Source organism: Bactrocera tryoni, chromosome 5 (assembly GCF_016617805.1).
Source record: "Bactrocera tryoni isolate S06 chromosome 5, CSIRO_BtryS06_freeze2, whole genome shotgun sequence".
NCBI lineage: Eukaryota > Metazoa > Arthropoda > Insecta > Diptera > Tephritidae > Bactrocera > Bactrocera tryoni.
Window position 1 is genome coordinate 55,325,984 of NC_052503.1, and position 25,871 is coordinate 55,351,854.

At 33.3% G+C, this 25,871-nt stretch overlaps 1 protein-coding gene across 2 annotated transcripts in view; it reads left to right on the plus strand.

Annotated features, from left to right (window-relative positions):
* Positions 1–619: 619 nt before the first annotated feature.
* LOC120776812 (1-acylglycerol-3-phosphate O-acyltransferase Pnpla3) overlaps positions 620–25,871 on the plus strand; it is a 32,689-nt gene continuing 7,437 nt past the window's right edge. Inside the window, exons 1-3 of one of the 2 annotated variants that reach the window (XM_040107815.1) lie at positions 620–1,202; positions 23,600–24,282; positions 24,355–24,521. In XM_040107815.1, the coding sequence (XP_039963749.1) occupies positions 1,043–1,202; positions 23,600–24,282; positions 24,355–24,521 (1,010 nt within the window). In that variant the 5' untranslated portion in view covers positions 620–1,042. The remainder of the gene's footprint in view (positions 1,203–23,599; positions 24,283–24,354; positions 24,522–25,871) is intronic. The other variant, XM_040107814.1, reaches the window with a different exon arrangement.

Sequence of the window (25,871 nt, forward strand, 5' to 3'; positions counted from 1 at the left end):
AAATTTCAACAAAAACGTAGTTGATTTGAAAACCGCAAAAGGAGTTGCAATTGCCCTAGATATAAACTCGTATATTGATATAAAAATTAGTTCCAAGAATATTTAGCTCAAATTACCCGGCATTTTGCAGAAATCGAATGAAATTTAATAATTAGTTGTAAAAATTGTTAGCTCAACTTACATGTTCTTGAACATTCAGTGAAGGTAACCTTATATTTTAAATATGAAAATAAATAAATACACATATCAATGATTCAAAAAAAAAACTCTTGGATTTTTTAAATAGCTATATTTTTTGATAACTTATCTTCATTAAACATATTTTTAATCGGCTTATTTTGAAGCGAATATTGCAAATTCGTGAATAATTAATAATTCCATTTTTTTATTTAGTAATAAAAATTCAAAAATAAATCTTTTTAATAAACGGAATCTTTTCCGTACTTGCAGCCTTCGGCCATTGTCAATATTGCTAGCAATATAAATTTTTAGCAATCTTAAATTGTCTAGCGAGTTGCCCCGTTAGAAAAGGTAGGAAATACTTACCAGAGAACGAGGTGTTGCCAGCATGCCGGAATGTCAGAGAAGGTAAAGCGCAAAGCGAATGATATAAATATTGGCAGCTGTAATGAAAAGAACATTCGTGCCCTTTTTTTTGAGAATGTTAGATCAAACTTTCGAGTGGTGTTCGGAAAAAAATAATTCGCCAAACAACGAATAATTTATTTAATATTGTTGAATATTCTTGAAATATGCCTTGGTATAATATATGCAATTGAGAAACGTGGAGAAAACTTGTGAAAGTGCGACACTAGTATAAGCGCAAGAGACGAAACGCTTTGAAGCAATTTGTGTATTAGACGGAAGTCTTGCAGTAAATTTAATCAGTGGATTGTGTTTTTAATTAAAGGAAAGTAAAATAATTGAAATTAGCTTTCAAAAAAGGCTAACCTACCTCTCCCAGTCAGGAGACTTTAGGTTTATGAATAATTTTGATAATAATTGAACCATCAATAACATTATCAACGTAAGACAAACAAAAATGAATTTATCATTTGCTGGATGTGGATTTCTAGGCATTTATCATGTAGGTGTGGCAGTATGTTTTAAAAAATATGCACCACATCTGTTGTTGGAGAAAATTGGAGGAGCATCTGCAGGAGCACTTTCAGCATGTTGTTTACTTTGCGATTTGCCCTTGGGTAAGTTTAATAATTAATAAATTTTAGTATATCATCCTAAATTTATCATATTTGTATTAATTATTATTATTTTTAAACAATTTAGTAATTTTCCATTTTTCTAAAAGCAAAGTTAAAACGTATTTTTATTTTGAACGGTAGTTGTGGAAATAAGTTATACAAATAGTTCAGCAACTCTGTAAAAATTTCGTTAAATGAATGTGCTTTTCAGGAGCCCTAGCATGAACGCTGTTGATTGTCCTATTAATATTACAATTATCAATTAATTTATTCATTATTGCACTTATATTGCAAAGGCACAAAAATAAAATTCTACCTCAAATACATAAAGCATAGTAGTGTGAAACACCAATTATTTCAGTATATACCTTCTGCGGTCAAAGTTTTAGTAGCGCTGCATACTCTTTGTGTTTATGTGACTTTTTTATTTTATATTTTTTTTTGGATTCACTTTAGAGCTTGGATTTAGAATAGCATCCCCCGATTTCGGGGTTAAAATGGGTATGTTCTTTTTAATAGTCCCTCTCTTACGTTTGCGCACTTTTAAGGATTTGAAATATTTTTTTTTTAATAAGCCACACTGCAATTGTTTGTTAATATTGATGTAATTTTTTTAGAGACCAAAAAAGAGTATATTTTTTAATTTTTATTTTTGAATATGAAACACTGTAGACAACGGTTATATTTTACAGTTACAGTTTAGAATGGGTGTGCGACGTAATTTTACCACCGAAATAGTATGAGAGAACTTTATGGGAGCCGCGGTGAAAATTGGACAATGGGCGTGTCACCTCCCACTTTTTGGTGAATTTCTATATCTCGAGACTTGACCAAACGATTTCGACAAAATTTAGTACGTGGCATACTTCTTTTATTCTTATGTCACAATGTAAAGAGAAGCAATTAATAAAACGGGATAAAACTTTGCACTTGCCTCATGTCCAAAAATTATTTAAATTAAATAAAAACTGTTATGTATGGTATATATAACTGCAAATAAGGGATAATCCTTTTCTTATAATGGTATGTGATTTTGCACCGCATATATCGGCCAATATGCGACTTATCCCAACGAAAATAAGACAGTGTACTTTTTCATAACAGTGTATCTTTGTGCCTAAAGTAGATAAATTTGAGTGAAAACTTGGCCTTGCCCTTATGTAACTAATATCAGGATTTTCGAACATCCGGCTGACTTTATTCTATATGATTAGTTTTACACCTTAAAGTATTTCCCTGGCTTTGATTCTTGAAAGCTGCGAGAGTATAAAATGTTCGGTTGCACTTTAGCCCTTCCTTACTTGGTAATATTATGTTTACAAAGTGGAAACCAAATAGAAAGAAATTAGTTTGGTGACTATTTGTTTGACCAATAATCAGTCCGTGACTTTGGCACAACATGAATTTCGACGCAGGTTTCCTGGCCATCCGACGCCTATTGGTGAAACACTGCGACGTTTAGCCGCTCGCCTCGAAGAGACTGGCACAACACGAAATGCTGCCAGGACCCGGAGTAGCCGTTCTGTAAAGAATATTACTGCTGTTGCCGAGGATGTCATGGAAGCGTCGACGCCATCGACCAGACGACGTGCCACACAAATGGGTATCAGTCGACGGTGTTTACAGCGAATTTTGGTACATGATTTGAAGATGTTTCCGTACAAAGTCCAGACGGTGCCATACGCTCAACCCATCCTTATTCACCACCAAGAGGAAGATGATTTTTCATCAAAAATAATCATGAGTGATGAGGCCCATTTCCATCCTAGCGGGTACGTAAATAAGCAAAATTTACGCTTATTATAATTTCTTGGTTCAAAAATTGGTTTTGATTTTAATCCTATTTTTAAATCTAATGAAAGCCTAAGATGAGCAAATTCCTTTTGAATTATTTGCTCTTAATAATGGTTTTTTTTACTGATCTTTACAAAATCTGAACCCTATTGCTTTGTCTATAACTGTATATGTATGTAGATAAATGCGTGTGAAATTCATGCATTGAAAATATCAATTATAATAATACATGTACATACATACATATGTACAATCATATATTAAATGTACATATACACATAGTACAATGAAGGCAATAATAAATCTAATGTCCCATTATTGTTCTTTGTTCGTATAATACTTAATTTTCTTTGTGCTTTTTATTATTTTACTGCCAAATACGTTATTTATGCACATTTATATAATATGTATGTTTGTATGAAGATAGGGATTCTAAACTGGGTAGGTATTAGAGTAAAGTTCATTTTTCATTTGTGACGATTATTAGCTGTAATGATGATTAGTGTACTCCTAATTATGTTTATTATTATTTGCACGATTTTATTCCATTTCACACGTTTCAAAATTGCTGGGACTACATTTTATTTGTCAGATTTAATGTTTACAAAATATGTTCTTATCACAAGTTTAGAGGAATTTCCTTTTTGTCGATTCAAGCAAGTTTAGTGGTAAATTGTAAATGGCACAAATTTAGAGAACGATCAGTGTCTTTTTAAAACTGTTATTTCTGAAATCAATCTTCCGTGTACAAACAGAGTTAGGTTAACGAGTATAAATAATATTGAAACAAAAAATATTACATTAAACCGAAATGAAGAATCCATAGAAAACTTATCAATTTGGAAAATTCTCTCGATATCGGATATAATCGGCGTTTTTGAATTGATTTGGAGAAGTTTAGCTGCGATCCGATCATAATATAATTAACTGTTAGCAAAACTGCAAAATTTTCGTACTATATCCGTTACTGTGTCTGAATGCAATTCCGAAATTTTTGAGGTTAGTAGAAAGTCTTGGGGGAAAATCTATTAATTTGGAGTAGGCGTTTTCATCAAAACAATTACATAATCATTAAGCAAAGCTTTTCAAAGAGACATGGTAACTTTTTCGCTTTGCTTTGTTTGGTTGATCAATTCAAAAATTTGTCTTGATATAAGTACATATGTACATAAGTATGTAAACTTGTAAATCCATATGTATGCATGTACATTGTTTTATGTCAAAAATGGGAGAACCTGAAAAATAGATCGGAAGGTTTGAATTGACGTCAACAATTGTTTTTATTAAATTCTTTTGTATAATAAATATTATTCCGTTTAAAATGATATGCGTACTTCTATATGAATGCTTATCTACAGATGTACATACATATAAACTATGTATATATAAAAATGTGTAAGTGCATTGACAAATAAAAAAAAAACTGAATGTACATACATACATACATACATACATATGTATGTAGGGTATGTGCCGTATGTACATTCACACATTATTCACATTTTCCTATTAATGTAATTTCCTTCTGTGATAAGGAGGTTCTATTCTTTTTAATATACTTACGTATGTATTTCTATACATATGTATGTATGTACATACCTACATATTTCACACAGTATATGTACTGTGAGCGTCAAAAGGAAGTGAACAAAAATTTTTGCAACGTTGAAATTGTTATTACAATGCAGTAATAACACAACAACAAGAAATTTTGTAACAGAATGCAAGGCTTATATCATAAAATTCCACCGAGGCGAATTTTCAACAGATGACGTTTACCACATTTATCAATAATAGTGCCTTTCAACTATTACAATTTCACGTCCGGATTTACTTTTCTTATGTAAATCTAATATAATTTTTCGCTCTTTCAGTGGTTCTTTGCTTAACTATTGCAAAATTTTATGTTTTAGCGAGTTAACCCCAGAACTACAATAGTGCTATGCAAAATTATTTTTGAAAACAATCATTCGCTTTACTAGTAACTGTTTCCAAAGAAATTTTATAGCGTTTCCGAAAAAAGTATTAAAAAGACAGCGTGTGCTGTTACTATTTACTTTATTTTAAAGCGAAAAAACGAGATTACTTTTAGTTTTTGTTTGTTATTTTTACTACTTCTTATAACATAATCCTTGCATTCTGTAGGAAAACTTCTTGTAGTTTCATCGTTAGTAAAATTGGTGTTTACCTATTTTTGACGCTCACAGTACAAGTATGCATATTTGAATATATTGGATAGTCGAAAAACTTCAACTATTTTTTTTGTTTTTATATTTATATTATACTAATAAATAAATAAACAAATAACCATTGTTGTGCTACACGAACTGATATAGCATCGTCTCCGTAAACTTCACAAGCTTGCGTGGTAATTCTTCCCTTTTTTATGAAAAAACAGTTGTAACTTTTTTTCACCTTCTCCGATTTTTTTTTATAAATGAAGCTTAAAATCTCACCTTTCCAACACTATATGGAATGCTCAATGGGATTGGTAGCACTTGAGATACTAATACAACTGCAACGACATCTATTAACAAAATACGAAAAGACTTTTTCGACTACCTAATATGTACATAAGTATAATACATTACAAATGTGAATACAAAGTTGCTTGGGAGTAAAAACTATTAACCGTTCGCGGCATCATCAAATGTATTTGAAATTATCAGTATTATTTTAATTAAATTGAAACCTTATATGGCGCGCAAACTCCGCATTGTTTACGGCTCATTATGCATATGAATGTATGTATGTATGTATGTATAGTGATTCATATAATTTTTATTTAATAGTGATACACCCCCATTCACTTGAATAGGTACATATGTATGTATTTTACATATGTATGTACATATATTATTTTTAAATTGCGAGACGAAATCTATGTAAATGAAGATAGCCATCGTAGGAGCTCCGTAAAACTGGATTTTAAAGATGCATTAGTAAACTAACCAAAATTTAATATTTGCTAGTATAATTTTGATACCGCTTACATAGAACCCTTTTAGTACTCAGCACTCTAATAATAATTTACTTTACGGAGGCGGGTTTCAGAAGTTCGAAAAAATGGTAATTTTACTATATTTGTTTAATATACATATGTACATATGTATGTATTTAGTACCTCATCTCTCAAATCTTAAAAAAATGTTCTTGCCATAGTCAAATTTTCGTCATGTATTGGCTCGAAGAAATTAGTTGTAATAAAAATCCTTCGTTCAATAACAATTGGTACTTAGCTATTTAAAAAAACGCTTGATGGGTGTAACTTCTGAAGAGTCCATCTTTTAGAGTTTTACTCGGATCGATTTGATTTTAAGAAAATATTAGGTTGTCAAAAAAGTCTTGCGGTATTTTTATTGAATTTGTTTTTTTTATTGAAATTGAAATGAATTTTTGATGACTCATGCCCAGCTCTTGACCGATGCTACGGCTGCTACTATGCCAGTCTCTGACAATTCAGCGATTTTATCGCAATTTTCGACGACAGGCCTTCCGGGAGCGTGGCGCATCTTCGACCACCTCTACACCAGAACGAAAACGTTGAAACCATCGTTGTGCGGTGGAAATGGAAACTGTATCGGGTCCATAAACTGCACAAATTTTATTGGCGGCTTGAGATGCATTTTTGCCTTTATCGTAGTAGTACTGTAAAATATGCCGTATTTTCTCTTTATTTTGCTCCATGTTTGCGACGCTATAACTCACGAACTACTTAAAAGAAACGACAATCAATCAAACACGTGTTAGCGAAATGAGCTTTTCAAAAAGGTATAGCATGACCCGATGCGACGAAAAAAACTAGAACTACGCGTTTCAGCGCCAACTAGCGAAAATACCGCAAGACTTTTTTGACAACCTAATATATCGTACCATTTCCGACCCCATGTGCTGTTACCATTTATTTGGCTGAAGTATGACTATACGAATCGAAAATGAATATACTTACCGAATATTTTGACCTTCCGAATTTCAATATGTTTTTCTGGCATTTTGAGTTTTTACCGTAACGTTAATTCATGTATCGTCATATCTCACACAAACTACAAAAGAGTCACTCAAGTAAACATTTTTCAAAATCAATTTTTTTCTATACATCAAGTGGTAAAATACTTCTCCACCTACCCAAGAAATTTCGTTAGGGAGTATCAACTATAGAGTAATCTCTGTAGTTGTCTCACTACAGTAGAGACCCGTTAATCCGGATCAATTAAAACCGGCCCCTATCCGAAATATCAGGGAATCCGGATTACCAAAGACATATTAGAACTATGTACTCGTATTAAGAAAAAATATTTATAAATTTCTGTTTGTTTATTATAACAAATAATACACATGTTCCAAAAAAAAAAACTTAAAACAATAAAGCATAAAAGTGAATGTAGTGAATAATAAATATGTGACCCGGATTAGAGAATACGGATAGAGAATGTCGGTCCGGATTACAAGGGACATAATAGAAAATTTGAATTTTTTAAACCTGTCCGGATTACAGTGAAATCCGGATTAGGCCGTGTCCGGATTAGCGGGCCTCTACTGTATCGTAAATTTTGTTCTCTATTTTGTGAAGTGGTGTCACTATGTCTGGAAAAAAGTGAGTTTAATCATCAGTGTTATTTGAAATACATACATACATACTTATGTCTCTTTCGATGAAATAATTGTCACTTTATCCCTATTCTCCCTTTTCTGAAACATTTGTATTATATTATGAATCACAAAGATACTGGCATATTAAATACATGCGAAGAATACAGTGCGTTCAAAAAAGTAGCGTTTTCGTTTTACAAAGTGTTGATAGCGTGTATTGGGAAAAATGCTGTAATAATAGAGAAAAAATTGGGCGAAATTGAACATGTGTAAATTTGAAAAAAAAAAATAAATAAATAATTAAATAATTTTCCACAAATTGATCACGCACAGGAAAAACTTGAAAAAAATTAAAATTTCCTAACATAATGTAAATATTCATTTTAAACCGAATGCTATTGCAACTACAAAAGAGTCTGTGTGTGAACCGGCTCTTTCGATAAAAAAACCTGTTCAGCATGAACATATTAAAAGGGCTCGTCTTGGGTGTGTGTAAGCACTCGGCAATAAAAAAGAATTTACGCAGCAAACGCAATAATAAATAGTTGGTGCTTACAAATGATTAATGATTCTACCGAGCATACAAATATCCAGATAAGAAAAACACCAGTACACACAATATTATGTTCAAAGGCTGAAACAAGGCCACAGAATGAATATAAAAAACTGTACTGTATATACAATATGTGTACATCTGTGAAGATATAAATATATAGTATATATGTACATACATATGTATAATTACAAACGACGTGGATATGCTTACATATTTGTGTACCAAATGTATACATAACTTTCTCACAACGCAATTAAAAGGAAAAAAACATATGGAAATGACACACCCCTTTTTCAAGTTTGAACTGTTTTCGTAAACAACAGTCATACTCGGTCTCGTGCCCCCTTATTTACGCGTTTCGTACAAGCGATTGCATGCTCATCGAACAAACCTGTTTATTATTGTTAAAATCCATCGACGTATGATACATATTTACTTATGTACATAAGTATGTTATTAAAGAAGGCAGATATTCATACGTAAGTACAGTTGTCCACAAAATAATAGAAGTGTTAATATGACGGCTCGTTTAAAAGATTAATGTTATGACATTTCCTTTCTGAAATAATTTTTAATCAAAAATAAATATTCATAAAAATAGAAAAGTAAGTAGTGCTCCATAATCTGGCAGCAATACAAATTAGTTGTTATTAATTTGATCATTGAATTGTTTTTTGGTGGGTAAAGGAAAGCATTGTAGAAGCCAAGGTGGGAAATGAGAAAACAAATGAAAAATGGTAGCAATGTCTTAAATTATAGTAATAAATATTAAATACCTAGGCGAAAGCGCCAGACATCCATTGCCAGCGATCCCAATATGAAACACTACTACAAAATTGATGCTTTTATGTTAGCCAGAAGAAACAACGATGAATTAAAGTAGTGAGTTAATAATGCAGATCTTCATACATATGTACGTTCGGTAAAGAACCAAAAATCTATGAAAAGTACCGCTACAAAAAAATAAACACAACAAAAAGAACATACCGCTTGTCCGTAACTAAATGGCGAAATAAATTTTGGTCAGATAAAACTGTAATTGATTTTTTGGGTATTAGTAGCATACTATTGCTTTTTAGCATCATTTAATAAAAGAAATTTGTAGATAAAATATAGGAAAAACCTTCAGGTGCTGGCAAAACGTTATATTAATGTTGCGAAAGAATTCGACATGCATCATTAAATTATATTATAGGCTGTAAATTACTTAGCCTCATTCTATATTTTTCTTCATATCCGGGGTATTGGTACTAAAATCAGCCTAGTTAACTCAAATGAGATATACATAAGTACATACATACTATGGACATATAAATGGCACATTCATTTAAGTATACTTTCATATGCTAAAGTATCTTTAATATTCTTTCAAACAACCAAGTTTTTGCGGTTTTCTGAAAGTTTATTCCTTACATCTAAAATATAGCACAAACTCAATTTCGAATTCATTAATAACACAACAAAAATTTTGAACAGGTAGAAATAGATGGACGCATAAATGGCACAATCTGCAAAAGAGGGGAAAAGTCGAGTTAAAAACGTGTTTTTATCTGGTTCTTTTGTGTACAAACAATTTAGTAGCTAATATTTTGTGCTGTAGCCTTTGTTTTTAATGACTGCTTCACACCTGCGACTCATACTCTCAACCAGTTTTTCACACTTGGTCTTAGGTATGGCATGTCAAGCTTCCTGAACGGCAGCCCAAAGATCGTCCAGATTTTTATAATTTTTCTTCGCGACTCTAATCTTGACTTCACTTGACTTGACTTAAGTTTTCAATGGGATTTAAGTCGGGGCTCTGCGCTGGCCAATCTAAAACATCGATTTTCTCCGCTATAAACCAATTCTTAACTAGTTTGGAGGAGTGTTTGGGGTCATTGTCTTGCATAAATTTCCATTTAATTGGCATGTTATCGAAGGCATATGATTCCATATGATGTCTCAAAATGTCTAAGTATTGAAACTTATCCATCTTGCCGTTTATCCGTACGAGTGGCCCTATGCCATGCCAGGAAAATGCACCCCAAACCATACTGTTTCCGCCCCCGTGTTTGATTGTCTTCTGTGTGAACCTTGGATTAAATTCTTGGCTTTTAGGACGATGAACAAAGACTCTTCCATCTGGCCCTATCCTGTTGATCTTCGTTTCGTCACTCCACAATATGTTTTTCCAAAAATTGATTGCTTTTTCTTGATGGGCTCTGGCGAAGGCCAATCGTTTAGAAATGTTTTTTTTTGACAGGAGTGGCTTCTTCCTAGAAATGCGCCCAAACAAGTTTGCTTCATTCAGTCGTCTCCTGACAAGCCTACAGGATATTTCTGTATCCAATGATTGGTTGATATCGGCTGCTATCTGTCGTGATGACTTAAATGGGTCATTTTTGGACATTCTTACAATAGCAGCATCCGTACGCGCATCTGTTTTTCGAGGCCTTGGTTTTCGAATTTGTAATTTTATCAATAAATCAGGGTTCTTCACACATGAATTAATTGCATTGTATACTTTTTTCCGAGAAATATTTAAATTTTTAGCAATTTCGGCCACTTTCTGTCCTCCTTCATGCATTTTCCATATGATTCGTCTTTCTTCTATTGTGGTATGCTTTCCTGATCCCATTTTCTATAACTTATTTACTCAAAATACTTTTGATAAAAAACTATCCAACTATGGTAAATATCATGCGCTTCTATCGAAGTTTACGCGGGAACTGTGTATGCAAATTAGTTTGTGCCATTTACGTGTCCATTCAATATTAGTGTTGTTTACACAAAAATGATAACGGTAAGTTTGCGATTACATGAAGCAACTTTAGTTGCTAATTCTCGGGCGATTCTCTTTTGCTGTCGCCCATTACCTTCACACGAGCAACTTGTGTTGCGCAACTCAGTTCGAGTTTTTTTTCTCATTCCCTTTCACTTTACTTTAACCCATTGTCGTTTCTTTTTCCTTATAGGTTTTTGGGCCACTCTATCACATATATTAATCAGCTCTGTCAATTAAGAAATACATTTTATTTATTAAAACAAACATATATCACCCTTTTTACTATCATCTGAATCAATTTGTATGGCTTCCTCCATACATTTCACAATATCTTTAATTAATTTGATTTTTTCGTTATACTCCATTTTCTAAAATATTTATATTATATTATGTATATTTGTTTACATATTTGCAAATTACTTACCAAAAGATGAAATTAAATTTTTTAAATATATTCAAAATATTAATTTCAAAAAAAGATACGCAAATGCAACTATGTACTACGAAAGAAAGAACATGAACACTGGAACTCGGCGCGATTCTCCTCTCCTCGTCGCCCCCTCGCCTATAAACCAAGAGTTGCCGCAACAAAAGTTGCCTCGTGTAATAGCGCTCTTAGATGTTTTTTACTAACCCGAGTTTCTCTCTAATGCAGGTATATACATGGGTAGCGTTTCTCTCTTACGGGGCATCTCGACAGGCAAAAATTTATTGTATACTAACTGTATTGCTGTGCGTATTATGCTCCATGTTGCTTATGGAATACAATATATGGAATATTAATTAGTATGCCATATATTGAAAGCAAAGAACTGTCACTTCAGTAGTTTGACAGATCAGTTTTCATTTCTGTGAAAATTTCGAAGAGGCAACACATATACCGACGGCAGTTTTATTTCGGTAATATTAAATTTAGTAGAGCGAGTATTAAGCGGTTGTATTAAATTATAAATATAAAGTCCATTTTCATAATAATTAAACACATTTTTCCAAAAAATTAATATTTAGTTTATTATTGTTAATTTCTGGAAAAATTATAGAAAATGGATTGGCGAATGAGCGAAGTCTTAAATTTAATAAACTTATACAAGCATAAATTGAAATATCATTGCTCATATTAAATTTATTATTTTAATTCGTATAGAAAATTTATGCTACAATTATTCTATAGTAGTCCGAAAATATGAATTCTTGTTTTTTCCAGAAATACATTTGTAGAAAGGAATACATACATATATTTCTCCTTTTTTTATTTTCCACACAAATTTATATAAAAATTTAAACAGTTCAAGAGCTCAAAACACGCGCTACATCAGCTCGAACCTACCTACCCGAGGCCTTTTCGAAAATGTTTTATGTTATGATAACAAATGCCTACATACAGATTTGGCAACCGCGATGTCAATAGATTTGACAGTTAGTATGCCATAAATTTTGCCTGTCGAGATGCCCCGTAATAGATGTACGAAACAATAACAAGTTACAGCAAGTACGAATGTATTGTAATATGATAAAATTATGTGAATAATATGCACAACATATATTATGTACATACTTACATACATATAATATATATTTTTTATTGTGTGTATATGTTATGGTCATTAGATTTCGACATACAGTGAACCAATAAAGTACCTACACCTAGTTCTATTAAATTACGACACGTTTATTATAAAATGAATAAATTTTTAGTTTCTTTTCTATCCATTTCAAAAGATGAATATTTAACATTAAATATAGCATATCAAAATATTTTTTTATTTACACAAATAAAAAAAAATTAACGCTAAAGCTTAAAATGCGCCTAATTCATATCAAAACCCCAGTGATTATTTATATACTTACATAATTCAAAAGTAACTACAATAGTTTTAGCGGTTTTTGGCCTACATTTTGTTGCAATTATTGTCCCTAGACGTCGACGCATGCTCCCCGCTCGATTTCTAGTATTATTTCCGTATATTTTGACCCACTAAGTCGATGATCCAGTATTTTGACCTTATTTTGATAAAATTCGATGTTTTCGAATACGGTTTTTCAAAAAGTTCCAGATATTTTGAATAGGATTAACGTCTGGTGATTGCGGGACCTATGAAGCTATTTTTTAATTCCATAGCAACCATTCACGTACAAGATAAGACGTGTGTGTTGGGTGGTTATCCTGTTGTAAATAGAAGTGGCTGCTATTAACAACCGATTTAAGCACTCTTAAAATTTAATTTTTTTTTCTTAAAATGTTTTAAATATTATTTTTTCTTCGCATGTCAGTTTCTTGCATTTCGAGCTCATTTTGTAAAGCTCACTAACTTTCAATGATTTTGTCTATAGTTGAATGTGTTTTGTTCACTGGGGGTGTTTTTTTACGCGGCGGGTCCCAAACCCAGCGCACAACCCTATGCAGGGGATGTTTTCGCCTTCTCACTTTAGCTCGCCTTCAAACGGATGTTCTTAGGCTACCCAGAGGATACTTGGTAAGACCGGAAGTAGTGAGCTGCTTGAGCCATGTGTAAAAGAATCGTTTCTGGCCACTCCCAAGTGAATGGCGATCAGAGAACTTTCCTCACTTGCGTGAACTTCTACACATGACTCCATCCTCCTCAACTCCTTCAACCTGCTTCTGGAGAAAATAGTTGGAGTTTAAAATAGTTTTTTTTTTAATCTTCACACTTGTTCAAAATGTTTCTTCGATTGTTACAATTAAATTAGAATAGTTACAATTATTTAAAATCATATATTTTCATAAAACGATTATTAAATGGATTTTTTTTTTTAAACTAAATTAAATTATTGGTTTACATTTATTTGTTCGTTTATTTTTCGTCTGTCTTTAGTTTAGTAAGTGATTTTGAATTATCTGTCTGTTATTTCATTAATTTGCCTTTTTTTAATTTTTCTGTCAGTTGTTGTCATATATGCTTGAACTGCAGATGTTCATCTCTGTATCATTATCATTTTAATTATTAGAAAACCTTAATGGTTTTTTGTAATATTGGTACGACATATATTTTCCAGTTTTTCTTTCCTATTTCAGTTAAATTATTTCTTACTATATCTTCACTTATTTGATTATGCTGTAATTGCTTTAGTGTAGATTTGATTGTCGAAGGAAATCTATCATTATAATTTCTAATACAGGGTTTGTCCGGAAATTAATAGGACTGAGTCGATGGTGGTGCAATTTCCAATCAGCTGCGATGTCTTGTCGGCCACGTAAAACTTGGCTTTGACAATTTGTCCAGGAGAAACAAATTCATGGTGGAAGATGTCTTGATGTCATCGTTTTCACTTTGGATTTGCTCATTCTTCCGGTCTTCATCAGCGACCTCTTCCCGGCTCTCTAAAAAAGCCTGGTGTCACCGAAATACTCCACTTCTTGCTAAAGCAAGCCTGCTTGATCAAATCAAGCGTCTCTGTCGCAGATTTACCGAGTTTCACACAGAATTTAATCTCGAACCTCTGCCCTAACGAACGCTGCATTTTCGGCTTGCACCACTCATAGAAACACGTCGGCCGAAAATGTTTGTCCTGACTCTCCAGGCGCTTGGAGACTACTGACCGGCCGCTCGTTCGTTAGTTAGGAACGCCCTCTACCAAATCCAGTCGGTGCGTGTACGCTCCGAAGTACAGACGCGGCGGAAGAAAATCAGTCCTATTACTTTTCGGACAAGCCAAGTAGCCTTATGTAATAATGTAAATGTGTAATGTAAATATGTAATCTTTTGTTAGAATTTGCCAGATAAATTCTGTTTCTCTTTTTATAAAATTTACATTTTTATTAAACTTATCCCTTTGTATTTAAAAATTGTATGAGCATGTCGAACGAGTGTTTTAGCTCGTTGGCCGGTATGGCCGCCAGAATGGCCTTTACGTCTGCATAACGTCTTCCTTCACACGGTGCCATATCAGGTGAATACGGGAAGTGGTTAATGGTTAAAATGTGATTTTTGGGCAAATAATCGGTCACAATGATGTCCTTCGAATGTTGGATTCTGAGCAATTTTTGGTCGTCAGTCAATTTGTGCGGAACAAATCGTGCACGCACCTTTCGTAAGCCCAAATGTTCGGTCAAAATGCGATGTTTTGGAGATGTTCAATTCCATTTCCCTAAATTTCAACGATGATTTCGGCTGATTTTTGATGAATTCACTCACAGTTTCGATGTAATTTCCGGTGATCACGGATTTTGATTGGGCCACATGTTGATCGTCATTTATGTCCTCACGACCACCGCACCGGTAACACAAACATACTGTCACTTAAAACGCAATAACTTCACTTCCAATCGATGAATGTCATGAAATGAACGAATGTCTCACTGGACAATCGATAAAGATAGCAGATTCTAACGCACCAGTCGACATGTAGATGGCGCCACCAGGGGGCGCTAGATTCAAAAAGTCCTGTTTAATTTGGAAAGCTCCTTGTACTACGCAAGTTTTTTAATAAAATCTCGTAAAAATTTCATTCATAAGGCGTTGAAAGGTTGCCGGTACATTCCGAATGGCATTCTTGTAAATTCATACAAGCCATGAGATGTTACGAACGCTGTTTTGCACCTACATATCTTCCTCTTTACTGTATTTTGATATAACCTATTGCCAGGTCTATAATTTTTTTGATGATAGTTTTTCCATACCCGCTAATAATGGCAAAAAATGGTTGATAAATCGATACCTATTATCGACATATTATATTTTTTCCCACTTTTTTACCATGATGCGGAACAATCGCCACTTCATAATACGGATTATGTTTTAATTAAATGCTGTTGCTCTACTTGTACATAGGCATCTTCTTTTATCTAGCAAAATAAAATTGGTTTGAATTCATATTCTTCACTTTCTTTACCCATGAATTAAAGTTATGCCTGTAATCACACATTTATGACATATGTTTGGTAACTTTGTCCATATTGATGAGAATTCTTATCCCTACATTCTTTTTATGTAGGATATATTTGTCTAATTTTGATAACGAGTTATTTTCAACATTTATTTTATTTTGTAAAAATTTTAAATATTTTTCCTAACTTGATCTGATCAATTATTTTATCGACATATTCTGACCACTCCTGACTAACAGAATCACTAAATTACCATTGTGACAATTAGAGACATGAGACAATCGTGACAAGCAGAATACCGACCTTAAGCTATTTAAAAACTGCTTATAATAGTAATACAAAAAGTGTTGTCATATGTACATATGTGTTTCATATGTTATAATCGCATTATTTTAAAAAATGCAAATAAAATACAATACTTTTGCAAACCTGGATAAAGTTAAAAAAACTCATTTTCAATTTGTTTCCAACAAATTTGCAAAGTTAATAGTTTTGATTCTCACACATTTCTTGAAGCACACTGTCCTTATTATTTTTCACATAAAGGTAGATACATACATACATATGTATATGATTTTATATTTTCAGTTGGATTTTACTGAAACTTTATTAGGAAATAAATTATGATGATGTCTATGCATTTTTCGGTATTCGTAGGCTATGATACTTTAGGTACCAAACATTTCCGTTATATTTGGTGGTTGAAATCACCATTGTGCAGATGGTAGATTAACAAACGCCATGTGTAAAAATATCCCACATCAGATAAACACATACCTTTGTAAATATGTCTGTATAGAATGCCTACTTACATTATACATATACTTATGTATATAAATGTTATGTATGTACATATATTTAGACATCGAACTTATCCGTTTTTCTAATACGGAATCGCGTTAAAGTTTTTACCACTTATAGAACCACTTTACGTCGAAACATTAATAGGTATACATAAGTATGTAGGTATTGTACACGTACTTTTAATCATTTGTGTGTGAATTTATACTTTAAAAAGTATCAATGCTACTGATAAATAAATTTTTTGTTAAAGGATTTTTATATTAATAAAACTCTTTAGATTATCCAGAATAATTTGATTTATTGTGATTGATAAGAAACACTTGACGCACGTTTATTTCTTATAGAAAAACTAAGTAATGATAATAAATCATTTTAAAAGTTTTGTTAAATGCAGATACATTTATACAGTTATGTTCATGAGAATAGTAGTGCAACAGGGTATATTAAAGATCTTTCCTAACATATTTATGTATACGAACTTGCCAAGTCAACAAGCGTTATTATTTTGGTAGAGTTGATAGAATAGAAATAGATATTTTTCATCAGTCCAGAAAGAATGTCCGACCACTACCAAACACAATTTATCACTCCAGGTACAGAATCAAAACTTTTAAACAAGGTCTGAGCGTAATGATATAAGCTTGCTTTTCGTACTATAGGGTCGGTCCTACACATTTGATCTTTGACATCATGGAACTATCTTATGTTACAATTTTCTACTTTAAAAAGGTATAAGAATTACGTGTGAGTAGGATAACGACCCAAAGCACGCGACCAAACTATCTACGGAGTGGTTTGCATCAGAAAAGATCAACACAAATTTGGTCAGTGGTCAAGGAGGCATGGGATGAAACAACAACAAGAAAACCGTAATTTTGCACAAGAGATCGAAGTAGCAAGAAACTCCTGAGTGAAAAAAAAATTTGAAAAATGGGCGTATCCCCGCCTTCTAAGAAGTTTTTGGGGCATATCTCCTAAACCACTTAATATACAATATCCAAATTTGCTAAGTTCGAATCCCTTAAGCACCCCTACCGGTACTGTAAAAATGAATGAAATCGGTTGATAACCCCGTCCACTCTAACGGTTTTGTTTAAAACTATTAAAAGCGCCATAAATCAATAAATAAAAAGCCAGAGACAAAATAAGACGACGGGCGTGGCACCGCCCACATTTAGGTGAAAACCCATACCTCAGGACCTACTTAATCGATATCGACCAAATTTAGTATTTTATATTATGTTCCAGTGTGAAAATGAGCGAAATCGGACTGCCCCTACCCCCACTTTCTATTTAATATAATTTTCCATCTTCTTCCACTATGTCAATCCAACCACAACGAATGTATCGGGATGCAACTTTGTCCGGGTTGTGCGCTTAAAGTAGGCCACCTTATTAAAATTTGCTTCTATTCAAGATAAGAAATCCTAAGATACTGATCGTGTGGCCCCAAGTTTTTACAGCGAACAGTAAGTCTGTATGTAAAAAATACATCGGATGAAGGCTTCTCTTGGCCGCATTATACCTAATAAAAAGGTTGACTTTACTCCTTGTATCATTAGCCCCACTCCCACATTATTTTCGCTTTTCCAACATGTGTTATGACGAATATGTCGTCCAGTGTGTGAATTATCCATGTTAATATATAAAATTCTCGTGCCAAGGTGTTTGTTACCAAACTCCTTCGAAACAGCTGGTCCAATTTTGATGACTTTTGGTTCGCTTATGGAGTAAAAGGTATCTGAAAGTTAACCCAAGTTCGGAATTAAATACAAGGAATCCCAAAATTAACGCCAGATTTAAATTTACCGTCATTTATGCAGTAAAGTGTTAACAACACAAGCACAAAAAAAAGAACATATCGACAGCTGACAGTTTAGGCTTAAAAATATAAAAATGCGGTGTTACACGATAGAACAATGTGTCTTCATTACTGAACAATATACAAATTCCAATAACAAATGAATGCTGACTTTCGAGCAAAATCATCCTAAGCGCTGAAACACATTTTCACCTTGATGGGTCTGCTAATCGCCAAAATTGTTGCTTTTGGGGTTCTGAGAACCCATATGTGATTGTCGAAAAACAAATTCATCCACAAAGTGTCACTGTTTGGTGTAGATTTTGAGCTGGAGGCATTAGACCATACTTTTTTGGAAAATGCCCGATATCGGGACATAACCCAGTTAGATGATATTGAGTGGCCAATACGTGGTTTCAGCAATACGTTGCTCCATGTCATACAGCCTGTGAAATAGGTTTATTGCAACAAGCCCACAACACTTTGGACTTTAAAGGAGGAGATTCAACTTCGGCCACATTTATGCAGAATGGTCATGAAAATTTTGGACAAACGAGATGTACGGAAAGCCGTGGAGGCCATATGGCCGACGTGTCTTTCCATAAATAACTACAGTTTCTTACTTGTCATTTTATAAAATTGAGAAGCACTGCCCACAGAAAATACTAGGTTGGAAAATATCTCCCTTCCGCCTTTTTGTCTTTTGAATTTCGCAGCTATATATAAAGCGCTACAGAGCTCGTATCTGGCAATACTATACATCTTTGAAAGATCTTCAACAGTTCAACAGTTATAGACGTGTAAACATTAAAGTCTTCCTTACTTAAAGGCAAATCCGCTTGAGGAGGTATTATGAAGTTGCTGTCTAGATGGAAACATTATCGAACGAAACATTATCGGCGCATATTTGAACTAAATTCGATCGCTGCAACACTTTTTATAAAGCATTGAATAAAGAGCAAAAAAGCGGAAGGCAGATATTTGACAACCTAATAAATTGGTGATGATAATTATTATATAATCAGGCAGATTCTATAATTCTCTTTACAGTGAATTTCAAATATTTTGGTGATTATTCATTTCAAATGAAATGTGTGAATTTGTTAATATATAGAATAGAAATCTTACTATTATAAAGGAGGTTTCTTAAAAAGCTTTGAAAACTTACTTCGATAATTTGAAATATGAATGTCTTTCCCCACGAATTTTTGAAAATTTGCTTTCCATCTGTGACGCGTCCTCAAATAATACTGTTAAGCAATCTTAAAGCGTTATTAGACTATTGCAAAAGCCTTTGAAAATAATAAAAAAATAATGGATTCATAGTAGGATGAAACCCATCGGAAACGAAACATTAAAGGAAAAATAATTTACGTGCAATCTGAGGTCGAGAAAAGGAAAGGGTGGTTAAGTATTAAGAATGGTTTATCTCGATTTGCACCCATACTACGACTAATATAGAAAAAATTTATATGACAATATTGTAGGAAATGGAAAAGTCTATAACTTTTGTATATAGATTTTTATACCCTGAACAGGGTATATTAAGTTTGTCACGAAGTTTGTAACACCCAGAAGGAATCGTCGGAGACCCTATAAAGTATATATGTATGTATATAAATGATCAGTATGTCGAGTTAAGTCGATTTAGCCATGTCCGTCTGTCTGTCTGTATATATAACAACTAGTCCCTCATTTTTTAAGATATCGTTTTGAAATTTTGCAAACGTTATTTTCTCTTCAAGAAGCTGCTCATTTGTCAGAACGGCCGATATCGGACTACTATAACATATAGCTGCCATACAAACTGAACGATCGGAATCAAATGCTTGTATGGAAGACTTTCACATTTGACAAGATATATTCACGAAATTTGGTATATATTATTTTCTAAGGCAACAATGTAATCTCCGAAGAAATTGATCAGATCGGTTAACTATAGCATATAGCTTCCATACAAACTGAACACATAGTTACTAACAGAAATGCACCTGTGAAGGGTATTTAGCTTCGGTGCAACCGAAGTTAACGTTTTTTCTTGTTTGTATTCAAATAACCAAGATTTTGGACTTTTTACTTTATCTTTTTCTTTAATGACATTCGGTGGAAACTTGTCTTCTTATGTCCCAAAGGTGCTGTATTTTTTTGAATTTAAAATATTTATTTATGCCACTTATATTGACCTAATATTATAAAAATATCATAGTTTTTAATCAAAAATTCTCAAATGAATATTTCAGATTTTCTTAAAATGTAAGTAGGCTTTAATTATAATTCAGTCCGTTTAGTAACGTATTTCTCTCAGAATTTTCAACGTTTTATGTATTACTTGTAATTAATAATTAATTAAAATGAATTCTACGAAATAATGTACACGCAAAAGTCTGCGTACAGCTTTCTTCAACGGCGATTAGCGTTAGATTGTTTTAGTATTGACCGTATCCACAATATCTAGGCAATTGATATTGCACACTTTTGTTTTAATTTTGCATCACATTTCGGAGAATTACAACATGGAGCAGAAAGGCAAAGAGATTTCAGTTGGAAAGCGAAAAATTATTCTAAAACATTTCTTAGAGGGAAAGACTTATAGATAAATTGGTAATCTAGTTAGAAGAGCCTTCTTCGCTATTCAAAAGTATTAAACAAGCGTCATTCCAAAGGCTTGATATGACCGCCCGCCGTTGCTAACAGATCTCTAGTAGAAAACCATTATTAAGTCCATTCGACGTAATCCAAGAATGACAGCTCACTCAATCCATCATCAGATCTTATAGAACTTTTCCAAATCGATCTCCGAGGATACGGCACGTCGAATTGTAAAAACCATAGCAGAGTCCGTAAGAAACCCATGACTGCAGATATCAATAGGAAAAAGCGCCTATATTTTGTTAATGAGTTCATCTCAAAGCCGACAGACTTCTGGAGTCACGTTATATGTTACATATAAATATTCGTATAAATTCTAGGCGGAGAAACATTTAAAAATGAAAATCTCGTTGGCGCGGTAAAACATGGAGGAAGCGGCATAATGTGGGGGTATATGGCAGCAAGTGTTGTAGAAAACCTGACTTTTATGGAGACATTCATGGATGAGAGTGAATACATGAACTTTTTTAAAAACAATTTAACTGAAAGTCCTGAGAAATTGGAACTTAAAGCCCATACCGCCCATAATACAAAGCAAGGTTGTTGTATAATGTTAAGAATCAGCTGCGAACACCTCTTCAGACTCCTGATCTTAACCCAATAAAGCATTTGTGGGACCTGCTCGAGCGAAAAATAAGGAGGCACACAATTATAGCAAAAAAAACTGCCCAAAGACGTCATTGTCGAGGGGTGGGACAAGATTACAACAGAGGAAACAAAAAAACTGATGAATTCTATGCCAAAACGCCTTACGGAGGTACATTTAATACAATTAATTAGTTGTTAGTTGATACCAACTGTACGCAGACATTTGCATGTAAAGTTTTTCGTCGAGTTTGAATATATGTATACATAAATGGGTGTATGCAGACACAGTGAATCAATAAAGTTTGCATACACCTAGTTGTAACAATTTATGGCACGCTTATTTGCTTTAAAATAAGCATACTTGTATATAGTATTGTGGTTTTTTGTAAATATGGTTTATCGAATTTTTTTTTTTTACACAAATAAAAAATGAATAAAAAAGCTTAAAATGCGCTTAATTCATATCAAAAGTCTTATTTATATATGTACATATATCAAAAGTAATTACAAAAGTTATAGGATATATTTATTATTTTATCATACTGGCCATCCTTCTGTTACATTATTGCCTTCAGACATCGACAGACTCTTTTGATGAAATTCGATGTTTTCGAATACGGCTTTCCAATAAGTGCCAGATATGTTCAATAGAGTTAATGTGTCGAGATTGCGGGGGCATATGGAGTAGTTTGCAATCATATAAAACCATTCACATACAAGAGACGACGTGTTTTAGATCCATATCCTGTTGGAAAGAGATGTTACTACTGTTAAAGCCCAATTTAAGCACATTTAGACGTACATATTTTTATGTTCAAATAATTGTACATATCCATTTCTTCACTAATAAAATCCAAGTGTCCAACTTCAGATGCAGACATACGCTCGCAAACCATAATACATTCCCACCGTGCTTTACTGTTGGCAATACAGTTTTTACTTGAAACTACACTTTTCGTGCGCCATCCGATCAAATATATTAAATTTTGAAATATTTTCCGACAGCGAATACGGTTTGTCTAAATGTTTATCAAACGCCCACCTATTCTATTTGTTAACTTTACTTATGTATGGCTTACGTACGAGGTGCGTCTCGTCCATGAAAACCGGCACTTATCAAATTATTCCTTACGGTTCGTTCGTATACGTTTTTGAGCATTAAGAATTATGTCCAAGTGCACTTAAATTGAGTTTAAAAGCATCTATTTCCACAGGATAACGACACAAGTCGTATCTTAGGCGAAAAATAATAAGACTTTTTAATTTAAATTTCCCGCGAAAACCCATTCGTCGAAATATTTTTTCTAGGTTCGTATGACTGTCAGTCACATCTGTGCCAAATGGCACATCAAAATAATCATTAGTATTTAGTATAGGTTTGTCTTTCTGTAGTACCTTCGGCGATTTTTACGATGAGTGAAATTATTCAACATAGCCATCAGCAAACATAAACGACCGCTCTGTTTTGAGATGTTCAGAACGATCTGTAGAACAATTCCCGCATACGCGATTTTATAGAAAAATATCGACCCGCTCTAAAGTACATATACTAGTATAAGTAAATAAGGCTCAAGTTCATTGACGCCAGAAAATATTTAAAATAATGCACCACAATCATAATATTGAGTTAATAACTCAATTCCGTAAAATAAGATGATTTGCGTCAATCTTTGTGCACAGTTTTATTTTTTTGTTTAATACTACAGCCACAGACATGTATTTGTACCCCCTCTTATTGGCTGTGAGAATTGAGCAAACAAATTTAAAGTTTTGTTTTAATTATTAGGTATACAACTTTGCTTGGATATAAATATAGCAACAAATGCATTACATTATATTGATTTTGTATTTGATTTAGTTTATAATACGTTTAATTATTCGCTAAGGTTTGATTGTTTATAAAGCAACAATATTGTCTTCTAGTCAAAATTCTCATGCCAACTATAACTTTACAAAAGTACTGATAAAGAATTAAGAATTGTTTTTATTTTATGTATTTTTTCAGGTAGCATGACATCTGACTTTTTTCGTGTAGTTAACGAAGCTCGACGTTATTCTCTCGGACCTTTTAGCCCTTCATTCAATATACAGACCTGCCTGTTTGAGGGTTTACAAAAACATTTGCCTGAAGATGCGCACAAACGTGTTAGTGGACGTTTGCATGTCTCATTAACACGAGTGCATGATGGCAAAAATGTCATCGTTTCTGAATTTGAGTCACGCGACGAACTCTTGCAGGCTCTATTGTGTGCATGCTTTATTCCGGGCTTTTCTGGCATATTTCCACCTCGGTTTCGAGGAGTACGGTATATGGATGGAGCGTTTTCAGACAATTTACCGATATTAGATGAGAACACAATAACCGTGAGTCCTTTCTGCGGAGAAAGCGATATTTGTCCACGCGATCAAAGTTCGCAACTTTTCCATTTGAATTGGGCGAATACGAGTATAGAAATATCTCGACAGAATGTTAATCGCTTTGTTCGTATACTTTTTCCACCACGTCCAGAATTTCTTTCGAAATTCTGTCAGCAGGGTTTTGACGATGCGATGCAGTTTCTTAATCGTAATAATTTAATAAACTGTCGCCGTTGTGTGGCAGTACAATCAACGTTCGTAGTATCAGAAACCGTGGCACAGCCACAGGACTTTGATCCTGAGTGTAGAGAGTGTAAAAAGCATAGAAATGTGAGTACATCACTATCTTGCAATTATAGAGAGATTGCATTTCATTTTATAACTGTGTGCATGTCATTTTAGGATGCTTTAAGCTCAAACATGCCACAAACTGTATTGGATGTGATTCAGGATTATATAGAGCAAGCTAATAAAGGACTGGCGAATTGGATATTCAGACATCGTGGACTAAAATTGTTGTCATTACCAGCAACAGTGCCATTAGACTTCTTTATGGCAACAATGTCAAAGTAAGTTATTCACTGCTCTTTGTATATGTAAATAAGTATATTTGTTTTAAGTAATTTTTTTTACACAAGCTCGTTGAATTTATGATTACGATTACAATAATCACAAATAATACATACATAAGTATAAAATTTTCATATGCGAAATTGCATTACGGTTATGGCGCTCAGTAATAACACAACTTGCTAGGCAGAATTTCTAATTGTTACGCTTAGACCATGTTAAAAGAAATTTAATCATAAAACAAGTAAGCAAATAATTATTAAATTAAATTAAGAAATCGTGATGAAACAAAATTAGCAAAAAATGGGGAAACATTAAATAAAAACTTATAAAGTGACATGACTAAGCACTAAATTAATATATACTACTGTTATCAAATTGAAAGGTGAATTTTATCCATTTCATTTCCTTCGAAGTAATCCCCTCCCGCTGCAATACACTTATGCCAACGAATTTTCCAGTCATCATAGCACTTGGAAAAATCCTCAGAGCCTTCTTCGATTCAGCTTTTATATCCTCAAACAAAACGGTGTCCTCGGAGTGGTCATGTGAATTTGCTGAATAGCCAGAACTTTCACGAAGGTAAATCAGGTAAATGCGGTGGTTGCGGCACGTTATTAGTTGAAAATCTGTCGAAATGATCACGAATACCCAATGCAGTATGTGATGGTTCATTATCGCACTTCTTTGTTCAATAAATTCAAAGAATTCACTTTTAGAGCCTCACAAAATGACGTGTATCTCAAATACTAATGAATATTTTAACGTGAAATTTAGCATAGATGTCACTGACAATACTACCAACTTACAGAAAAAAAATTTACCGATTCGAAAAACTCGCGAAGTATAAATTAAAAATTCGCCTTTCAATTTGCTCACAGTAGTAGAACAGTAATTTGGCACAGGGGTCGCAGTGGCAAGGGGCACCTGAGGGCAAAAAATTTTGTAAAAATAGGCGTGCCACCGCTCCCTAAAAGGTTTAATGTATATATCGCCCAAACCATTGAAGCTATAATAACCAGGACAAATCCCTTGAGAGCACCCCTACGAACTTTATAAAAATAGATGACATCGGATGATAACCACTCACCATATAACGGTTCTGTTAAAAACTGCTAAAACTCATATCATTCGGACTTGAGACGAGATTTCTTTACAAAATATCCATGTAAATTCCATCTTTCCCATATTGTTCCATAATATACAGTCTCAAAGTAGCACTTTACCTAGTTTTTAACAATAAAAAAGGGTTTTGTAACATATGGGGTATATGAGGAAATCTTCAACCAAAGTTTGGGAACCAGTTTCACTCTGGGCTAATGAAAATCATTATATGTAGTATATGGGAG